The 20,544-nt window shown below is 50.2% G+C and overlaps 1 protein-coding gene across 8 annotated transcripts in view; it reads left to right on the top strand.

Moving 5' to 3' along the window:
- Nucleotides 1–20,544, top strand: part of RPS6KA2 (ribosomal protein S6 kinase A2) — a 348,783-nt gene that overhangs the window by 264,505 nt on the left and 63,734 nt on the right. For 5 of the 8 annotated variants that reach the window (XR_016395277.1, XM_022560954.3, XM_089922246.1 and 2 more), the window contains 4 exons: nt 5,628–5,693; nt 14,064–14,144; nt 16,611–16,690; nt 19,462–19,568. Coding sequence is in view for 7 of the 8 variants with exons in the window: in XM_022560954.3 (XP_022416662.1) it covers nt 5,628–5,693; nt 14,064–14,144; nt 16,611–16,690; nt 19,462–19,568 (334 nt within the window). In the remaining variant the exon portion in view is untranslated. The remainder of the gene's footprint in view (nt 1–5,627; nt 5,694–14,063; nt 14,145–16,610; nt 16,691–19,461; nt 19,569–20,544) is intronic. The other 3 variants (XM_022560937.3, XM_089922245.1, XM_022560974.3) reach the window with 1 other exon arrangement.

Here is a 20,544-nt window from a genome sequence, read left to right as displayed (position 1 = left end):
CATATTGTGTAAATACCATCCTCCACATATGCTCTGCTGTAACGTACCATTTGGGGAAAAGAGCACTGAGGAGGAAAGCAAAAGAGGTTGTTTTGGCTGTATTGGGCAACAAATCAGCCTAAATTCATCCTTCAGACTGGATTGCTCAGTTTTAAACAAAATGTGATTCACGGCTGTATTATTTCCCTTTCTTCCCCCGGACTGGGTTTTAGAAATTCAGTCCAACACCTGATTCCCTGCTTCTATACTCCTCCCCTCCAGAAAAGTGTACACACATAACTCAGGTCAAGGTAAGCTATTATCTAAAATCTCTATTCTAAGCTCAGCGTCATTTAGCCAGCAGTACGTACAGCTGAGCACCAACTACGGCAGCTCTGACCACCTCCTGTTCACCCACTGGTGAGGGAGGGACCCGTGTCCTAAATAGTGCTAGAGGCTGGGCACACAACACCTGGCCTGGGCAGGTGAGACGACAGAGTTTATCAGCCACCTGTACTCATCCCTGGGGAAGGAGGGCACTGCACAGCACGCTGGGCCACGAAGGGCTGCACGGGAGCAGAGTGGGTTGCAGGGACTGTGACATTCAGGCTTTGTAGTAACAAGAGGGTGGGGTGGCCCCTGGTTCCAGGGAAGATGTGATGGGCTTGTTTGAATAGTTCTGTGGGCTGGCAGGGAACTGAACATGTTAGGTTAAAGACCAGATGGGGTACAGCTGGTCTGGCTTATAGGGAACCAGCAGGGTGGGGAGCCTTTCCTGCTAGATGGGGGGCATATCTGTCAAGGGCAGGGGAACTCATGGTTAAGCCTTTGGGGCCCATGAAACTCAGAGATGTCAAGGCAGCTCTTGAATTTTTAGATCCTGTATCACAGTGTCCTCAGCACCTACGTGCAGGGGGCAGCACAAAAATACGTCATTCTCTGCCTTCAAGTCACTTACTGTCTAGCTGGTAAATAAGATCTATTTTGAACCACATAGAACCAATAATATAGAACAGTAAATGCATAGACCAAATATATATAGACCTAAACATTTTAGATACAAAGGAAGAAAGAGTTCTTCCACATGAGGCCATTCAAAAAGGATTTAGAGGGCTTCCCTGGTGGCGCAGTGTTTGAGAGTCCGCCTGCCGATGCAGGGGACACGGGTTCGTGCCCCGGTCTGGGAAGATCCCACATGCCGCGGAGCGGCTGGGCCTGCACGTCCGGAACCTGTGCTCCGTCCGCGACGGGAGAGGCCACAACAGTGAGAGGCCCGCGTACCGCAAAAAAAAAAAAAAAAAAAGGATCTAGAAGGTGAGCAAGACAATTCTTAAAGGATGGGTAAATATTTCTATAGAAAACAGCAATCAAGTTGACATTGTCAGCACAACCCATGAAAGAAAATAAAAAAACTGCCCACTTTGGCCAGACTGGAGCCTACATCAGAATCACCTATGTGTGTTTGGGGAAAGTTGTTAAAAATAGATCCCAAGGCCCCACTTCTGGCCTACTGGATTGTAATCTCTTGGGGCAGAGCCTAGAATTTGAGTTTTCTAACAAACTGTCCCAGTAATTCTTCTGTACACAAAAGTTTTGGGTTCTATGATACAGTTTTGGTTTTATAGTTTATTGTTGACACTGGAGTTTTAAATTCAACAACATAATTTAAACCGTGCTATTTATAGTGAACGTTTTTTTATTGTAGCTATAATAATATTTCTAAAATTGTTTGTCGATTGATCGTGGCCAAATAGTCCAAGATCCTCATAATAATATAATTTTAAAGAATTGTTCGTTAAAAGATGTATAGGAAACAAAGCAGGTTTTGACTTTCTATCCCCAACTTTGAATAAAATAATCTCTTCACTAAACAGTAGTTCCATAGCAATAGAAAATCAAATTAAACATGTTAGTTCAAGATCATCGGACTGTCTAAAAAAGTGAACAGCTTCTCTGGCACTGCCTCAAAAGTTAAATAGAGTTACCACATGACGCAACTATTCTAGCCTAGGTATAACCAAGAGAAGCGAAAACATACATCTACACAAAAACTTGTACATGAATGTTCATAGCAGCACTAGCTAATTCACAGTAGCCAAAAAGTGGAAAACCCCCAAATATCCATGAACTCATGGATAAAGTATGGTACATGCATACAGCAGAATATTATTTGGCAATAAAAAGAAATGAAGTATTGATGCATGCCACAGCCTGGAGAAGCCTTGAAAACATTATGCTGGGTAAAAAGAAGCCAGTCCCAAAGTCTCCCATATTGTAGGACTCCATTTATGTGAAAATCCAGAAGAGGAGAATCCACAGAGACGGAAAGTAGATGAGTGGCTGCCGGGGCCTGGGGCGTTAGGGAGATGGGGTGGCTTAATGACTATGGGGTTTCTTTTGGGGGTGATGAAAATGTTTTCTAATTGACTGTGGTGATGGTTGCACAACTCTGAATATTCCAAAAACCATCAAATTGTGCACATTGGGTGGATTGAGTGGTACGTGAATTATATCTCGGGAAAGCTGTTATTTTTAAAATGAACAGCTGGTACATAACATGGCCATTTGCTAAAACCCACTCTTTCATCCTCAAAGCATGGAGGTTTACTCTCTCAGACACAGAGCGGGCAGCTCCCTGTGGTTGAAGATGAGGCAGGTCGAAGCAGAAGCCATGTCAGCTCATCCTCTGACCAGATTGTTCCTGGTGAGATCCCCCGGCCATCTCACCTTCCATCAGCACATCTGATAACCTCACCAGCACGTGCTCAGTGCCCTTAAATTGTCCCCTTTCTCCTCAAGTTGTAACTGTTCCTTCTTTCCCATCAAATACCATCTCACCCTCTCCTGCCCCCAAAGGAGGAAGAGGGAGAAGTGGGAGAGAAATTGGAACCGTGGGGGAACTTGTGTGTTCACCCTGCTCTGGAGGCGTGAGAGAGAGCCAGGAGCTGGGCCGGCGCTGCCCTTGTTCAGCCCGTCCATCGGCCTCAGCCTTGACCTCTTAGCGCGTGTGCAAACACTCATCTCGGTGATCTCAGCTTCCACGGGAACGCAAGTCTCCACGGTTGTTTATGATCCGATCCAGTGTCCTTGAGAAAGTGCTCCTGATACAAGGTTACATGGATTAGGCGGGATATAAAACTGTGTTACAGAACGATAGTGATGTTGTTAAATGCACGCATGCCTCCACGTGTACAGGTGTGTACGAATATTGAATATATGTCATGCATGTAGGAAATATGCCAAAACGAAAACACTCATAGGATTATTGGGAGCTTTTATTTTCTTCTCTGCGTTCTATATTTCAACTTTTCAACAAACATAGAACATGTTTGACTTTGTATAATATAGTTTTTTGTGTAATATTCCAGAACAATACACTTGACTATGTAAAATCATTTTTACATTGTGAGAATGAGCCACATAAGCGTAAAACTTAGAAGCGTGAAGTCAGAAAAGTTTCCCACTTCCGAGTGCTCCTTTAAAAGCCAGCTTTTGAACCAAACGTTATTTTGTATCATCTACTATTTTAGCTTTTCAAAATGGTCCATCACTAAAGAACAGATTTTTTTCCCCAGAAGTGCAATCAGAACTTATTTCCCTAAGAGAAGATATAGAAGATTTACAAAACAGTCCTTTGTGTGAGGTGGTGCTTGGACCCACGATAGGAGGACCAAGGACGTCCAGCACGGAGGCCAGGTCTCTGAGCCACCGAGGGGCCTTCTGAGCTTTCTAGACCTTCTTTTCTCCTCCCTTGTGAAAGAAGCCAGTTGTTTAGATTTGTTTTGGCTCCAACACCTCTGCATTCTGTTAGCCTGAGAGATTCGAATATTCGTAAGCCATTCTCCATCCTCAGAGCATCACCAGTTTGCAGGCTCATTAGTGAATCAGAAGAACGGGTTAGAAAAGAAATGTGGGTGAGAGCGGTGCCCTTCAGGAGCGCAGACCAGGAACTTCAACAGTGAAATTATTTTGAAAAGGGGAAAACGGAGAGCGGGGCAGAGGACCCACGGCAATGACTGCAAACCTCCGGATGGTTTCTCAGAAACGCGATGGCTCTCCCGTGTACAGAAGGGAGCGTCGTCGTCATTTGGATTCCAAATAACTTGGCAAACGGATAATAGTCTCTGACAGCTCTGCTTCTCCTTTAAATGGGTTTGGAGGGGTCAGGTGCCTGCCCCTGCCTTTCTTTAAAGAGGTGGCACGCCATTTCTAAGGGAAATGTCAACGGCTGAAGCAGCTGACTGTGTGACGAGCAGGCAGGCGTGAGCCACCCCCAGGCGAACCCGCAGCCCCCCTCGCGAGCATGGATGGCGCTGCTTGTGCCCCCGTCGCTTAAGGACCCTTTCAAAGTGTTCAGTGTCTCTGATTGACAAAGTTTCTGTATTCGTGACTCAACACTGAATTATCGCAGGTGACAGTTCTACGTACGGAATTCCAAACATAATGAATTCCAAAGGGTGACGCCCCACTTTGTGTTGTAGAGGAATTTGGTTTAAAAGACTGTCAGCGTGGGGCTTCCCTGGTGGCGCAGTGGTTGGGAGTCCGCCTGCCGATGCAGGGGACACGGGTTCGTGCCCCGGTCCGGGAAGATCCCACATGCCGCGGAGCGGCTGGGCCCGTGAGCCATGGCCCCTGGGCCTGCGTGTCCGGAGCCTGTGCTCCGCAACGGGAGAGGCCACAACGGTGAGAGGCCCGCGTACCGCAAAAAACAAAACAAAACAAAACAAAAAAGACTGTCAGCGTATTCCCAAGCATGAGACCACAAGTGAAGCAAGCCTGATCTCCATATGCCCCATTTAGTGAGCTGGCAAAACGTTAATAAGGTGGCTCCCAGCCTGGGCCACAAGCTGGAATGGCCTGCAGGACTTTCACAAAATGCTGGGGTCACTTCAGGTCAACTCCTCGAATCCCTGGTCTGGATGTGGTCTGGGCATGAGTATCCGGGTGTCTCTAGGGTACTGCCAGCAAGAGGACCCTGATGCAGTGGCTGGGAGCACAGACACTGGACTCTGGGACCCCATCCGGCTTAGACTCCACTGGCTGTGTCACCTTGGGGAACCTCTCCTGGCCTCTGTTTCCTCCTACTTAAATGAGATGATGTCAGTAATAGTATCTACCTCACAGCATTGTTGATGTGAGGATTAAATCCATCAATGCACGTGAGGTGCTGCTGGCACAAGGTTCACCGTCAGCTGTATTCATTTCTGGTCGTTTTCTCCATGAAAACTGGCATTGGAGGTGTGTTAGGAGTCTTCTGGTCTAGGTTTGGCTTAGGTCTGATTAAGTGGGGGGCAGGGGGGGCGGCGAGGATGAGGGTTGAGCGTTAATTGTCATCTGGTTAGAAAGACTTAACGTCTCTGTTCAGCCCTGGTTCCTCCCGCTACGTGAAGAGCCTGTGATCGTGTTAGTTACCAAGGATGCCTGGTACCTGCTGGGGACCACAGACTTCACCCCAGGATGGCTCCTTGTGTAGAATTCCGTTTCAGTGAGGATTGAGACACCGCTCCACGATGTGGGGAGAGCTTCTGTGTGAAACATGTCTTTGCAGTGACTTCATCTGTGTTCTCATGCCTAACTAACTTTTCAGCCGTTTTCCTTATAAGTCAACTTTCTAAGCCCAAAGGTAATACATGCTCCTTTCTTTGAAGGAAAGAAGTTGTGTCCTGTTGATTCTAAAGGAAGAAAATATTATTCTGGCAAAATCTCTTTGTTTAGTAAGTAACTAATAGACCGTTATGGTCACTTCACGGGTGTTTCTGGCCAGCTGTGTGGGGGTTACTGCCAGAGCCTGGCTGGGAGAGAAGACGGAAATGGTCCCGAACGGTGCTTTCTGAGCCTGTCGGATTGTCCTTTGGAGCCCAGTTTCTGTCACTCCTCTATCCTTTCTTTCAGTAGAGCTCTGATTCCATCACTCGAATGTCAGCAGATACAGGAGGGAATGCGGGAGTGTGCGGGGTGACCAGGACAGAAATGCATGGATTACATTCACGCTGATGACAACATTTTGAAATAGCCCCTGGTCAGAGTCAGCCTGGTTGGTTTCAAACCTCAGAATGTGGTTTCCGACACCATTTTATTTCCTCTTCTCTTACACCAAGATGCTTTGTTTGAAAAACACTGACTTAGAAACTAAGCTTCAATCGGTGCCTTAGTTTGAGCAGCTGTTGTTTTCACGCTGACGCATTTATGTCGTTTGACTCATGTTGGGATGATCACAGATTCCTGGAGGCGGGGGGAGGTAAGACAAATCCCAAGCACACGTTTTAAGTGCCCTTATCCTCATTTTACAAATGAGGAAACTGAGTCACAATGCAGTGAAGCCGCACACTCAGAATCACATGATTTGGAGGTGGCGGGGTCTCTATCCCGTGTTCCTCCCCTCCCAGGAGGGGGGCACCTGGGACCAGCCGTGCCCCCCACCCCCAGGGCATCATTTCCTCATCAGGAAGCCTCATCCATCTGTCCCTGGGATATTTACTATTTAGGGGAGCTGTTTCCCCAGTAGATGATCTAAGACAAAAAGTAACATGTAAACATCATCCTTAAGTAATAGCTCTCCGGTTTGTTGTAATACACCGGCTGTGTGCCTTGGCATCCTTTATGTGTTCATTTCTACCAGAATTGCATTTCTTACACTGTAGAGAAAAAGTAGGAAATAGATTTTTTTTTCACTACTTGCATCTTTATTGCCTGTAAATATGAAAGCATAATGGGCTGAAGATTTACCCACAGAAGGATTCTCTGGTAAAGAAGTTAGTTAAGTAACCATGTCAGTCTTGGGGTTTTTTTTTTTGCGGTACGCGGGCCTCTCACTGTTGCGGCCTCTCCCATTGCGGGGCACAGGATCCGGACGCACAGGCTCAGCGGCCATGGCTCACGGGCCCAGCCGCTCCGCGGTATGTGGGATCTTCCCAGACCGGGGCACGAACCCGTGTCCCCTGCATCGGCAGGCGGACTCTCAACCACTGCGCCACCAGGGAAGCCCCAGTCTTGGTTTAAATAATCTAGTGTAGCAACAAATCTTGTGCCTGATATGATCATCAATGTGGCTAACGTTTTAATTTTCATCATTCATGGTTTTCTTCCTTTTTTCTCTGAAGTGATGAGCAGTACAAAGTTTTGGCCACCAAATGTTTAGCAACACAACTTCCCACGGGAGGCCCCTCTTTGCTATGAATTAGACCTTTGAAGGTTCAAAGATATTGTGTGAAGGTGGATTTTTATCCTGCATCCAGGAGACCGCTTGGGATATAACTGCAGACCTGGCAGGTTTTTGTGGACAGAGGCAGGAGGCAGTAAGTGTGGTCACTCAGCCGGGCAGAGCCTGAGTTCTTCACCAGCCTGGTGTCTGGCTCCAGTTAAAAGGCTCAGGCCTCCCCGTGACCGCGGCCACCTGCAGATGCACGGCTGCGTGCAGCGCGTGCGGCCCCACGCCCTGCGGTCCCTGAGGGATGTCGCAGCCCCGTCCACAGCGACCCAGGGCTTTTCTAAGGTGTACCTCCTACCTGGCCATCTCTCATCTTCACCGTGACCGATAGGACTTGTTTTTATCTTACGCTTCATTTTCTTTTCAAATACAGTCTCTATATAGTAGAATATAATGTAACGTAATGTAACATGATATGACATGATATATAATGTAGCGTAAAAGTAATGTGTATTGATGGAGGTCATTTAAAAACAGGCAAATACAGGCAATGATGTCCAACTCTAACGAGAGGATTTTGGTCCCAGCCTCGTTGCAGGTGGAGCTCTCCTAAGTAAATCCATCCTCCAAAGTAGGTTAATTATTCTTACCAGGGATTCTTATGCAGCTTGCAGTTGCCACGTACTTCAAGATCAGTCTCATGAGCATTTCCCGACTGGCTCTAGGAGATCGTATGGACCATTTTTCCGAGAGTTGTGGTGACTCGCAGAGGGTGGGGATGCAGGAACTCCCAGGAGGCCTCAAGGCTCAAATCCGCTCAGGGCGCCAAGCTGTCGGCTGGCTGGCAAAAGGCACCTGCGTGCATTGTGGTTTGTCACTTGCCAGAGACTTCAAAGGGCTACAGATGTTGAGACCTTTTGTTAGGGCACAAGGGGCATTAGCCAACTTTTTAACTCCACAAGTCCAGAACAGGCCACGTGGTTGAGGAAAGAAAATCAGCAGGGTAGCATGTCCTGCACCTTCGGTTCCACAGGAGCACCTGGGAGCAGGTGCCCCTGAAGTTGTCTGATGGAGAGGGGGGCGTGGAAGCCTTGGGGACGTGGGCCCGATCCGAAAAATGTATGTGGGGGGGTTCCAGAAAGCAGCTCTGGTTTTGTGTTGTGTGTCACGTCCAGCAGGGTAATCCCACAGTGGGCTTCATCCTCTACTTTCCTGGGAAGGAAACTGTGCCCTTCAGGTAGGACAAATTTACAGGCACTCCCGCCTTCACGTCAGCCCCAGGGGCAGCCCCGGGCCCGGAAGGCTGAAGGACACGGGAAGGTCACAGCCGGCACCTGGAGCTGCAGGTTACCGTGCAGAGCAAAGCAACCGTGGAAAGCACGTCACTCTAATCCTTCACGTCGCGGGTCAGCCACAAGTACAGGGTTGATGTGAAGTATAACAGATTTTAATTTATCACCGATGTCTGCAGTTTATTAGTGAATCTCAGAGTAGTCTAGGACATCTGGGTTTTTCCATCTATACGGTCAAGCCCCGCTCGATTCCAGACTCACATGTCTCATGCCAGAGAGTAAAGATCATGGGGAGGCAGCGGCCTGGCCCCAGACCCTGCGCCGGTCCAGAACACCCAGCGGCAGATTACTGGGGACATTTCGCCTCAGGCTGGCGTGTCTCACCATTTCTGTAACTCGTTGGCACGGTAGCAATGGAAGGATGTACGAAGCATCTCTCTGGGCTTTTTTTTTTTTTTTTTTATGCATCTGAGTCTCGGGACTCAAAATCCCTTGGAATCCTTAGCCTCCAGAGGCAGCTTGAAATGCTCAGCCTCAGAAATGAAGCACTTGCTCTCACGTCGGTTTTCTTTCTTGGTGGAGGGACCACTCTGCAGCTGCCCGTCAGATGGCTGAGGCACCGTTCAGGGCCTTTCCCTCCATCCCTGGTGGCCCGAGTGACTGCCACCACCCAGAGCGGGCGGTGGTGAGGTCAGGTGCCGGTTCAGCCCGGCAAAGCGAGAACTTGCAGACCCGGAGATGCCCAGTCACCTTTGCAGAGTTGGCCTCACGCCTGCTGTTCCACATCTGAAGGGCATTGCCTGTGTGACAGCTGTCCTTCCGCATCGTGTTAGCTTGGCCCCGGTCACTTCCCCCGTGGGCCATCTGCAGTGATAAAATCCTGCCCCTGCATGAACACAGCCTTTCCCTTTTCCTGCCACCTTGGACCCAGTATGCTTGTGTTCCAGCAGCTTATGCCCCGGGGGTCAGTCTTACCAGACATGTTTGTGAGAGCATCTTCCCCAAACCGAAGTGTCTTATCTGTGCTCCATTAGGTTCACTGTTGGGGCTGGAGTCTTGGTTTCTCCTCTGTTACTTTAGACAGAATAAGAGTGTTTAGAGAGTGTGTGCATTTAGGCTCCTGGCCCTTTTTCTGTTTGTTTCAGATAATCTCTGAGTTTTTTGTCTGCCTTTTAATTTTACGGCCTTGTGGATGGGAAATCTGTTTGGTAACTCAGTCTATCGCTCTCTCCTATGTTATTTCTTCCGTTGCTTTTATTTAAAAAAAAGATTCCCACCCAGACATCAGGTGAGTATATTCGTCTTTGTTACCGTTTCTGCAGCTTGTTTTTTAACACCTACCTCTTTAATCGATCTTGGATTTATTGTTGTGTAAAATGTAGGGAAGAAATATATATTTATTTTACCCCTATAACCGGACAGCCCCTTGGAAATTTGAATGTAAGCATCTTTTTCTCATTTTGTCACCAGGCTTATTATAGCCTTTGCTCTCCATTACAAATACTATCTTCATCAATGATAATAACATCAATCCCATTTAGGGGATTTTTAGATCTTCTTAACCAAAGTCAAAGAGTGAGCTTTGCAAGGAGATGGCAAGACGGGGGTAGGAACACGGTGTTCCGGTCCTCTGCCACCTGCTTCACCAGATCACGTCATGGGGCTGGGAGTGGGCCAGGGCTTCTCCCCAGAGGAGGACGTGCCTGGGGGTGGCAGTACATGGGGGTGACAGAAGACTGTCTCCCGCGGGCCCTTCTCAGCCGGCTCCGCGCCCTGAGGCAAAGGACACAGGAGCCTGAGATGCGTCGGATGAGGTCCCCACCGCGAGGAGCCCATGGGTCCGCACAGCAGCAGCTCAGAGAGCCGCCTTGTCAGCCAGGGCTGGGAGGGGCGGCCCCAGGCCCCCTGTCACTGACGCATCCCCCCTTCCTTCCTGTGACCCTGTCCCACCCAAGGTCTCCTTCTCAGCCTGCGCACGTGTTTGGAGAGACGTCTTTTGGATCCCATTGCTTACGTGGGATCCCTTTCTTCCTTCAGGGTCTTTAGCTGGCATCCTCTGTGTCTTTTATTGAATGAATGGGTTTCAGCTTTTGCTTCTGTTGACTCTCCTGAAACCCTTTCTCTGCTGTTCTCCCTGGCAGAGCCACTGGAACCTGTAACTCGGGATAGACAGGAAATGGAGAGATTCCTTGTACCATCTGCCTGGGAATTGTCTGCTTCTGCCCCCTTTGTTCATTCTCCTAAGTGGCGGCCGTGCTGGGGTGTCCACGGCAAGAACTACCAAGGGAGGAGCTTGTGTTGGGAACGTGTCCTGATGGAGCTGCACAGATGCTGCCATAAAACCTTCTCTCTGGTGTAGCTGCAGTCGTGTTCAATAACAGACCCTCTTATTTTTACCGATACCAGAAACTACTTTTTTAAAGGATGAGTAGATGAAATGTGTTTTAGTTAAGAAGCATATCAAAACTTCTTAAAACGACACCAAAAAAAGCCACCCAGAGACACCGACCTCTCCTCGGGTCTTGCCCAGCGACCCCATCACACACCCGGTGTCTCGCCTCCCTCCAGAGGGGTGGACGCGGTCATGGCTGCGTCCCCAGCGGAGGAGCTGCTGCCCTCCCGGGGCCCCTGAAGGTGGCACCCATGGAGACTTCCCCGGGCCCCTGGCCCCCGCTCCCCCGGGCACACAGCCCTCGGGAGGCTCCCCTCTTCCTTCTTCACACTGTGGCCCCCAGACTCCCACTTGCTGGGGCAGCTCTGCGTCCTGTGTGCCGGCACTCGGCCCTTCCAGCGTCTCAGGGCGATTTGGGGCCACTGCAGTCATAGGGGTCTGTATCGGACCGGGCACAACCAAGCATCAGAGCAGAAAGAAAGATGAGGGACAAGCCCTTGCCTCTTATCATGCAGTGAAGCCGACTCCACGTACTAGGCAGCAAAGTGACCCCAGCGCAGGCGTGGCCTGGGCTGTGGGACCAGCACCATCGTGCTCACACGCTACCCGTTGTTCTCGTCGTGACCCCGTGAGGCAGGTGCCATCTTCACCCCAGATTACAGAGGAGGAAGCTGAACGGAGCCACCCGTGCACTGGGAGAGACGGGGCCCGGCTGTGTGTGCTCCAGGCCGCGGGCCCCAGGCTCTCAGCCACAGACCTCCCGGGAAGGTGAGCGGCCAGGGCGCCAAAGCAGAGGTGGACCCCAGGGATCCTGAGCTCCTGAGTGTGAGAGAGGAAACCAGTCATGGAGCAAAACGCAGGAGACTGTCCTGGGGCCCAGGAACAGGAAGGACTTCTGTTCTCTTTAGTTGTGATAAAATATGCATAATAGGATATCCATCATTTTAAGCATTTGTAAGTGGTGTTAGTAAATACATTTGCGACGTTGTGTGACCATCGCCGCTGTCTCTACCCCAGACTTACTCATCACCCCAGCAGAAGCTCTGTCCCCATTAAACGCTTCCCCACTGCCCTCCTCCAGCCCCTGGCACCTACCCTTCTGCTTTCTGTCTCTATGAGTTTGACTTCTCCAGGGGCCTCATATAAGTAGAATTATATGGTATTCGTCCTTTTCTGTCTGGCTTACTGTGCTTGTGTAGTGTTTCTAAGGTTTAGCCCTGCTGTAGTGCGTGTCAGGATTTTATTTTTAGGGCTGAGTGATAGTTCATTGCACGGACAAACTCCCATTTGCTTACTCAGGCGTCCATCAGTGGACCCTTGGGTTGCTGCCATATTTTTGCTGTTGTGAATAATACTGCTGTGAACGTGGGTGTCCAGTATCTGTTGGAATTCCTGTTTTCAGTTCTTTGGGGAATGGAATTGCTGGGTCATATGGTATTTCTGTGTTTAACTTTGTGAGGAGCTGCCAGACTGTTTTCCACAGTGGCTGCACCATTTTACGTTCCCACCAGCTTCACATCCTCACTCATGCTTGTTATTTTCCTTTTTTTGTGGGTTTTTTTTATTATTATAGCCATCCTTTGGGAAGGACTTTTTTTTGCGGTACGCGGGCCTCTCACTGCTGTGGCCTCTCCCGTTGCGGAGCACAGCCTCCGGACGTGCAGGCTCAGCGGCCATGGCTCACGGGCCCAGCCGCTCCGCAGCATGTGGGATCCTCCCGGACCGGGGCACGAACCCGTGTCCCCTGCATCGGCAGGCAGACTCTCAACCACTGCGCCACCAGGGAAGCCCATGGGAAGGACTTTTTAAATAAAACTTTAAAAGTACATAAGACCAAAGTATGAACAACTTAAATACCTGGTCCATACGGTGATATTCATCATACTTGTCACGCTTAGAAATATTTGAGGAAAGTTTCTGCCTTCACACACGCGGGGCCGTAGGACGTCACTCGGACGTTGCCCTGGGTGTACCAATTTGCTTGTGGAATCTTGGAGTTGTCCTTATTCTCAAGTGGTGATTTTGTTTGTTTTTTTGTTTATTTTTTCCTCAAAACGAATCCCATCTGTATTCCCAGATGGCTAAACTTTAGGCAATGTCAGCACTGAAAAGAATAATATTGTAATTGGTTATAACACACTCATTTTTTTAAAAATTCCATAATCCGTAGTTATCCTCAGGAAGAGGAAGAGAAGGGATTTTCTCTTGATTTCTAGTCCCATCAGAAATGAGAACATTGCCATTTTGTAACCCTAAATGACTCAAGCGTCCTTGATCTGTATAAGCAAGGATCGTATACGTAAGCTAACAGATGAAGGATTGTAAGGGAACCCACAGGTCATTCCATACCAAAATATCACCCCTCACGTTACTTGTTACTTACAAGGGGATGTACACATCTTTGCAGTGAGAGGCTGATGACTTGCCACCTTGACCCAGTGGAATTTAGCCTCACTGAGCAAGGGTAACGCGGCACCCCTCCCCCCATCTGCTGCACCTTGAGGCCTGCAGCATCACCCGGGAGGTATTTTCGCCAAAAATGTTTCGCCTCAACCTTATAAAGCCTCCAGACCTAACCTCGGTTTATAATAAATATAGGAGTTAGAGCAACCAGTAAAGAAACAATCAGACACACGTAGGAACAATCTACAAGAAAACTGACCTGGACTTAACCAAAAAGCCCACAAAAAGCACAGGGGAAAAAAAAGATGCAGGACCATTGTATTCTAGAAGCAAAAGGAATAAGGAAATATAACAACCAGATCTAACGTGGGAACCTTGACCGAATCCGAGGTTGGAAAAAATAACAGCTATAAATGACACGGCAGGGCGGGCAGGATTGGAATGTGGACCAGCTATTAGATGATGTTGTGGAATGAGGTGAATGTTCTTCAGGGCGACAGTCGTGTTAGGGTTATGTAAGAGATTACCCTGTTCTTAGGGAATGCTGCATGTAAATGCACCTTGGCGTTGAATGTCACAGCGTGGACAATTTATTGTCAGATTTGTGGCTAAAATGCGTGCATGTGTGCGGAAAGAGAGGGAGATAGAGAGAGGGGGAGAGAAAATGTATGGAAATGTAGGGAGCTGTTGAGTCTAGGTGGAGGGCTCAGGGGTGGTCATTCAACCTACTCTTTCAACTTTTGTGTACGTTTGAAAAGCTTGTAACAAAAAGTCGGGGGAAATTATTTATATCTGATGTCTTGTGTTTCACATCCTGCCTTTGAAAGCCTTCGATTTTTCTGTCTTGCAGTTCGGGACCGAGTCAGATCGAAGATGGAGAGAGACATTTTGGCAGAAGTGAATCACCCCTTCATCGTAAAGCTTCATTACGGTAAAGGGAGGAAAAACAATTCCCTACTGTTGAGAGGACCTAGACCAACCCTCCCCCAGATCAGAGGAAATCGGTGTAGATTCCTTGTCTCAGCCTCCGGCCCTGTCTGGGGTGGAGCTTTCTCCCCCCCGGGTTCCTGAGCCTCAGATTCTCCTTCTCTGGGGGAGGAAGATGCCCTGTTTTCATCTCGAAAAACCGAATCTGAGGGAGCGAGAGGTTACCCTTAATTAAATCATCATCATGGAGAAAGTGGTTTTAAAAAAAGGTCTCGACCTAGATGGGGTGAATCTATGACATATTTTTGTGTTGTTTCAGAGTAGGGTGCCTATGGCCCCATAGTTTCTTTAAACCAGAGTGGTAACATCTCCTGCGCTCTAAGTAAAGACGATATTTTAGGCATTTGAAAGACGGTAGCGCTTTGAGCCTCAGAACTGCCCTTCAAGGTAGGCTATTGTTTCCAGTTTTCAGAAGAGAAAACTGAGACTCAGACGGAATCATTCTGATTTCTGAGGCCACGTATCTGCGACGCCACACAAGGCTTCTTCATTTGCTTTCTGCCGTTTTATCTCCTCGGAGAAGCAATAAGTGAAACCTTCAAATTAAAAATAATGAGATGGTGGCTCCAGAGTCATGGCAGACTGCATTACAGCTTTGTGCCCTAATTGAGTAATTAATGTGGGCGAAGCGCTGGGCAGAACAAGGACAAATCCCGTACCTTGTTGGTACAGGGGCTCGGGGGTGGGCAGAGTTGTAGGAGACTGTCCGTGACTTTTACCGACGTCGGGAGTGAAGGCATGAACACACGCAAAGCCAGGAGGACAGGGCTCTTTGCTTGTGAACTTCTGATATTCCTAAGAAGACAGTTTAGAAAGTCCTGTTTGGAAAGCCCATGGCCTCTCCTTTCAGAAATAATAAGAGCCAACATGGATGTGACCTTGCGGGCAGCCACGTGGTGACCGGATCCCTCGGGCCACGGGCAGGTGCCCTTAGATCCCAACGGTGGCGGCAGGCTGACCCCCCCTTTATCACATGGCCGCCTCAGCGCTGCTGATTCGCTGGTGTCAGATCCGATCCAGGTGTCGTTTCGGTTGGTTTCCCAGGTGTTTTTCTGAAGAAGTTGAGAACTGGGATCTTGCAGAGATTTTTAAAGGCATCTTCCACGTTACCTCTGTGATTGATCAAAAGATACCTGTCGGGCTTCCCTGGTGGCGCAGTGGTTGAGGGTCCGCCTGCCGATGCAGGGGACACGGGTTTGTGCCCCAGTCTGGGAAGATCCCACATGCCGCAGAGCGGCTGGGCCCGTGAGCCATGGCCGCTGAGCCTGCGCATCCGGAGCCTGTGCTCCGCAACGGGAGAGGCCACAACAGTGAGAGGCCCGCGTACCGGAAAAAAAAAAAAAAAAGATACCTGTCCTCTATCTGCCCGTCAAGCCCTAGGACAGAGCATTCATCCACGCTGCAGTTTACACAATTCTGACAAAGGGGTTTCTAGTTAGAGGCTTTATGTTTCTAAAACCCCAACATTTATAATGCTTCCGGCATTGACTTTTAGAAAATGAAAAGTTCCCAAGTGTGTGGGGATGTCAGCACCCCTTCCAGCCATACTTCCTTTGTGTGTAGAACAGATGCCACGTGCCAGACCAGCGGGAACATTGAACTGACCATCCAGTAGCCACGGTGGTTAGTTTCTCTTGAGCCTCACGCGCATGCACCGTCCCCCCCTTTGACCAAGGCGTGCCCTTGCTAGTGGCGGGCGGGGGCTGAACCGTGAACTCCATGCCCATAACTGTGGCCCTCAGGGACCAAACTGAGAGCACATGAGCGCTGCTGCCACCAGGTACAGGTAGCTGGGCCGACCCGTCCCCAGCGCAGCCGTAAAAGAAGGAGCAGATGGTGGATATCCTTGAGCCCTGAGTTGTACAAAACACAACTCCATAGGAAGGGGAGGGGACTCGTCCCAAACGCTCACGACGATCGCCCTGCTCCTTACCAGACACCTGCCAGCAAAGCCAAGTCTCTAAGAAGACACGGTTTTGCCCAAAGCCCCACGTCAGTAGTGGTGATGAGAACAAGTGGAACCTACACATACTTTTCTCCATGTGTCTTTCAGTCCCTTTGTGATTAAAAAAAAGGCAGGAAGAAGGAGAGAGGGAGGGAAGGAAGGAAGGAAGGAAGGAGGCGGGGAAGGGGTGGGGAGAGGAGGAGAAATGACCTCCAGACCATGAGTAAAAGTGAGAGACAGAACTCATCACCGTCCACTCCCTTCCCCAAGTCCTGCCCTCTCCGCTGTGCGGTCTCCAGCCCGGCCCCAGTCCTGTTTCTGAAATGACCCAGGGTTACAGGCTACGCAGTATTGTTTGAGCCAACGAGAGACGGGCTTTTTGCACTCAGAGCCTGGACCCAGGGGAATGATGTCCACCGCAGGGGACCGTGACGCCGAAAGGCTCTCAACTCTCTCCTTCCGCAGCCTTCCAGACGGAGGGAAAACTCTATCTGATTCTGGACTTCCTGCGTGGAGGAGACCTCTTCACCAGGCTCTCCAAAGAGGTACACGGAGTGCAGGCTGTGGGTTTCTGCCTAGAATTCGAGGAGAGCAGGGGGCGGGGTGTGTGTGTGTACGTGCGTGTGTGTGTGCAAGGGAATGTGTGAACGTGCGTGTACATGCACGCACGTGTGTGTGGTGGGTGGCGTGTGTAAGTGTGTGTGTGGTGTGTGTGTGTGTGTGTACGTATTTGGTGTGAGGGTATATGGTGTGTGGTGTGCGCGCGTGTTTTAAAGATGTCTCACGAGTCACACAGAGAAGAAATCTGTTGTCCTCGAAAGACCTTAAGAAAACGGACTCTTCCCAAGACCCCCGTGGAGCTCTAGAACCTTCCCTGTGTAGAGCAGATGGAAACTTGATTTATGTTACATAGGGAAGACTTTATTTCACAACGTTTCACTTTCCACCGTAGGAAGACGCTATTAACACGCTGACCACACATCCTGGGAGGGGCGTCGGGAGTGTCTAATTAGGCTTCACCCGTGAGCGCTCCGTGCCCCCCAGGGCTTGTCCGTGACCCCCACTGCCTGACTTAGGAGCTTTCCGGGATGTCTTGCAGCGCAGCGTGGAAGCTCTCTGCCCCCTGCTTCATGGGATGGAAAACCCAGCACCCTGCTCGAGGCAGTGATGATGCCAGGCTTTTAATCCTGTTGATTCTGTGCAGTTTCCTTTATACAGAAGAGCATGAAGAAGGTGACAGTGTGTTGACACGCTGCTCAGAACAGGTTCCCGGCCCTTCTGACGCAACCTCACCCGGCACCGGGGTTCTTACTGGGCTGTACCAGGGGGTTCGGGCTGGCCTCCCCCTTTCCTCACTGCCCACTTTTACAGCAGGAGATCCCTCCATCCTGTGTGAAACTCCGAAGTGCCGTCAGTCAAGGTGAAGCGGCAGTGGGCTCCCCGAGACCTCGGGCTGCTCTCTCCCTCTGTTTCCTGACGGTCCCTCGGGCAATGGCACAATTGATGTATTGGACTCTTGGCGATACGGGTTGAAAGCACAGGCTGAAGGATTCAGATCCAAGTTCTCCAAAACCCCTTTTGGATCGGGTCTCTGGTCCCTTAAACTGCCTCACAGCTGAGCTCACGTTTCCAAAGATGGCGAATCATTGACCTCGGCCAGTTTCTCATCTGATGCCTATTGATTTGCTCCCTTCCCACCCCGGCCGAAGGAAGTCAGGCCACTGGGGGTTGGTCTGTCCAGAATCCAGTGTGACACACCCTGTTGTTGGGCTTCTTGACCAAAAAGGCAACACGCAGGGTACCCATAGGACCCTTTATTTCAGAGTAGAAGTGAAGTTGTCCAGCCTGGGCTCAAGAGGGTCTCAGTTCACAGAAACACAGGAAATGAATGATACCCTAACCCTAACCCTATGTAAAAAAGTACTTCCCTTCCATCCTCTTCACCGAGTCCACTAGACAACATCCTTGTGTGTGTCGGTCTCCGTACTGACTGCCTTCAAGAACTCACATCCATGGGTGTTTCATTCCCATAGAGAAACCCTTTGTCATTTGCACTTGGAGGCCACGCAGATCTGTGCCCTAAGAGCAGCCAAGGAGAGTCATACGGCCGCCCCTGAGCACTAAGCTGTAGATGTGCCTGTGTGGTTATGGACAGAGATGGAGGAAGTCAGGCCAAAGAGAATTCGACAGCCAGCAGGATTTCCTACAGGGAAATCCTTCTCACAGGGAAGCCCACTGAGTATGCTAACCAATGTAGAAAAGAAATACTCAACCAGGAAAGGTGCTGGTCGAGTGTGGATGGCAGAACAGGAGATTCCAGAGGCCAGAGGGGCAACGAGGGTTGGTGGCACCCAAATGTCGTCCAGGACTTGGGGTGCACGTCCTCCCCACTGGGAGGCATCCCTTTTGTGAAATGGATGTGCTCCACCGTCATTAGCCTGATGTAGTCACTGTTCAGTTCCCCAAATTGCCCTTATCCTGAGCTTTCCAGGCAACCTTCTGATCATGTATTGACTTTTCACGCGTCTGCCTTCAGAGAGAATTCAGTCATGACATGGATTTCTAGTCTCTGTGACATTCATTTCTCATGGTGCGGGTAAAGAATGGTTTCTGATACCATCTGGCTTGCTGGTAAGGTGACTACCAAATTACATGCGGTTCTCACAACCGCAGGGACAGGGAAACAGTAGGAGACAATGACCTTGAGGTGTGCTGGGCGCCATGGCCTCGTGTGTGTTTTAGCTAGACCAGGGTCCCTCTCCCACCAGCCTCTCCGGCAAGGGGCGCCCACCGATGCTCCACGGGCGGGTTGTATTTGGTGGGACTCGTCCCGCTTTGGGGAGATGGCAGTTCCTAGTTTGCATAAACCCAAGGGGGGAAGAGGTGAACTTGAAGGGAGGAGGGATGAAATTTGAGACATATTTTCAGTAAATCCTTCAGGCCTGTTTGTACCAGACCTTCACAGTGTGGTTTAGTTTTTTGTATTAAAGTGTTACATTAGAAGCACACATATTGAAACATAAACCCAGAAATACACTCCAGAGCTGCATGGTTTGTGGGGCAAGAAAGGTCGGGGGAGGAAACTCTGCCCGGGTCTCCGCCCACAAGGCCGAGGGGCTTTGTGAGGAGTGCCCCCTCCCCTTCACTGGTCCTAAAACTTTGCTGAGAACTCATGTTTCCACTGTAGGAGTCGGAAGAGCCTTGTCTGGGGGCCGCGGTCTGCAGAGCGGAGCGGAGTCTTCGTGGGGCTGAGTGCCTCTGTCTTTAAAGCCAGCAGCCACAGAGCAGGCTGAAGTCTTGTTCTCTCTCCTGCCAGGTGATGTTCACGGAGGAGGATGTCAAGTTCTACCTGGCTGAGCTGGCCTTGGCTTTAGACCACCTGCACAGTCTGGGGATCATCTACAGAGACCTGAAGCCAGAAAAGTGAGTGAGGACAAGGCAGGGCAGGGCCCTCTTGCTGCCCACGTCGTCTTGTCCCTGTACTTAATTCCCCAGGGAGGGCATAGCCTGGGGACATTCCGGTGCTAGCACCCCACAGGCAGGGATTCCACCTGCCCGCCCCTGGAAAGGTGCCCAGACATAGCTGTGGCTTGTGCTGATTTGTGTGGGATGGTCCCAGCCCATTCTCACCTGACCCTCGTAACACCCTCCAAGGGAGGCAGGGCCGGGCCTGCATCCCTGTGGTCCAGGGGAGGCTGGGCAGGTAGTGGAGGCTGGTCAGGTAGAGGAGGCTGGGCAGGTGGAGAGGCTGGGCAGGTAGAGGAGGCTGGGCAGGTAGGGAGGCTGGGCAGGTGGAGAGGCTGGGCAGGTAGAGGAGGCTGGTCAGGTAGAGGAGGCTGGGCAGGTAGGGGAGGCTGGGCAGGTGGAGAGGCTGGGCAGTTAGTGGAGGCTGGGCAGGTCGCGTAGGCTGGGCAGATGGGAAGGCTGGGAAGGTAGAGGAGACTGGGCAGTTAGAGGAGGCTGGGCAGGTAGGCAGCCCACCATTCCTCCTCCCACACCCCCTGCCCTCCCTCCTTAGGTGGGACCCATCCTGCACTGGGAATGTCTCACCCGCCACCCCCTCACTAGTGTGTGTCTTCTGTGCCGGTCTCTTGCCCATCTCCACCTCCACCTTGGGAAGCCCTTTCAGCTGTCTCGACAGGCCCACTTCTAGGTGACGAGTCAGATGAGTCTTTCGGAGTTTTTCTAAAAGACAGTGGCACCAGATTCCCAGCCCAAATTCCAATAAGATTTGTGTATCTTTGGCAATGACCACCTGTAATATTATTTCTAGGATATTTTGCTAATCCAGTCTAAACCTTTTTTTAAAGTCCTTCCAGATAATAATGTTCTTACTTCAGGTTTTTTTCCTGCTGTTTTCTGTGTGGAGCTGCACAAACTAGGAGGATCCGCTTGAAAA

This window comes from Delphinapterus leucas, chromosome 12 (assembly GCF_059928025.1).
Source record: "Delphinapterus leucas isolate spDelLeu-1000000601 "Yukka" chromosome 12, BTC_Dleu_Yukka2, whole genome shotgun sequence".
NCBI lineage: Eukaryota > Metazoa > Chordata > Mammalia > Artiodactyla > Monodontidae > Delphinapterus > Delphinapterus leucas.
This window is presented reverse-complemented; position numbering and strand designations above follow the sequence as displayed.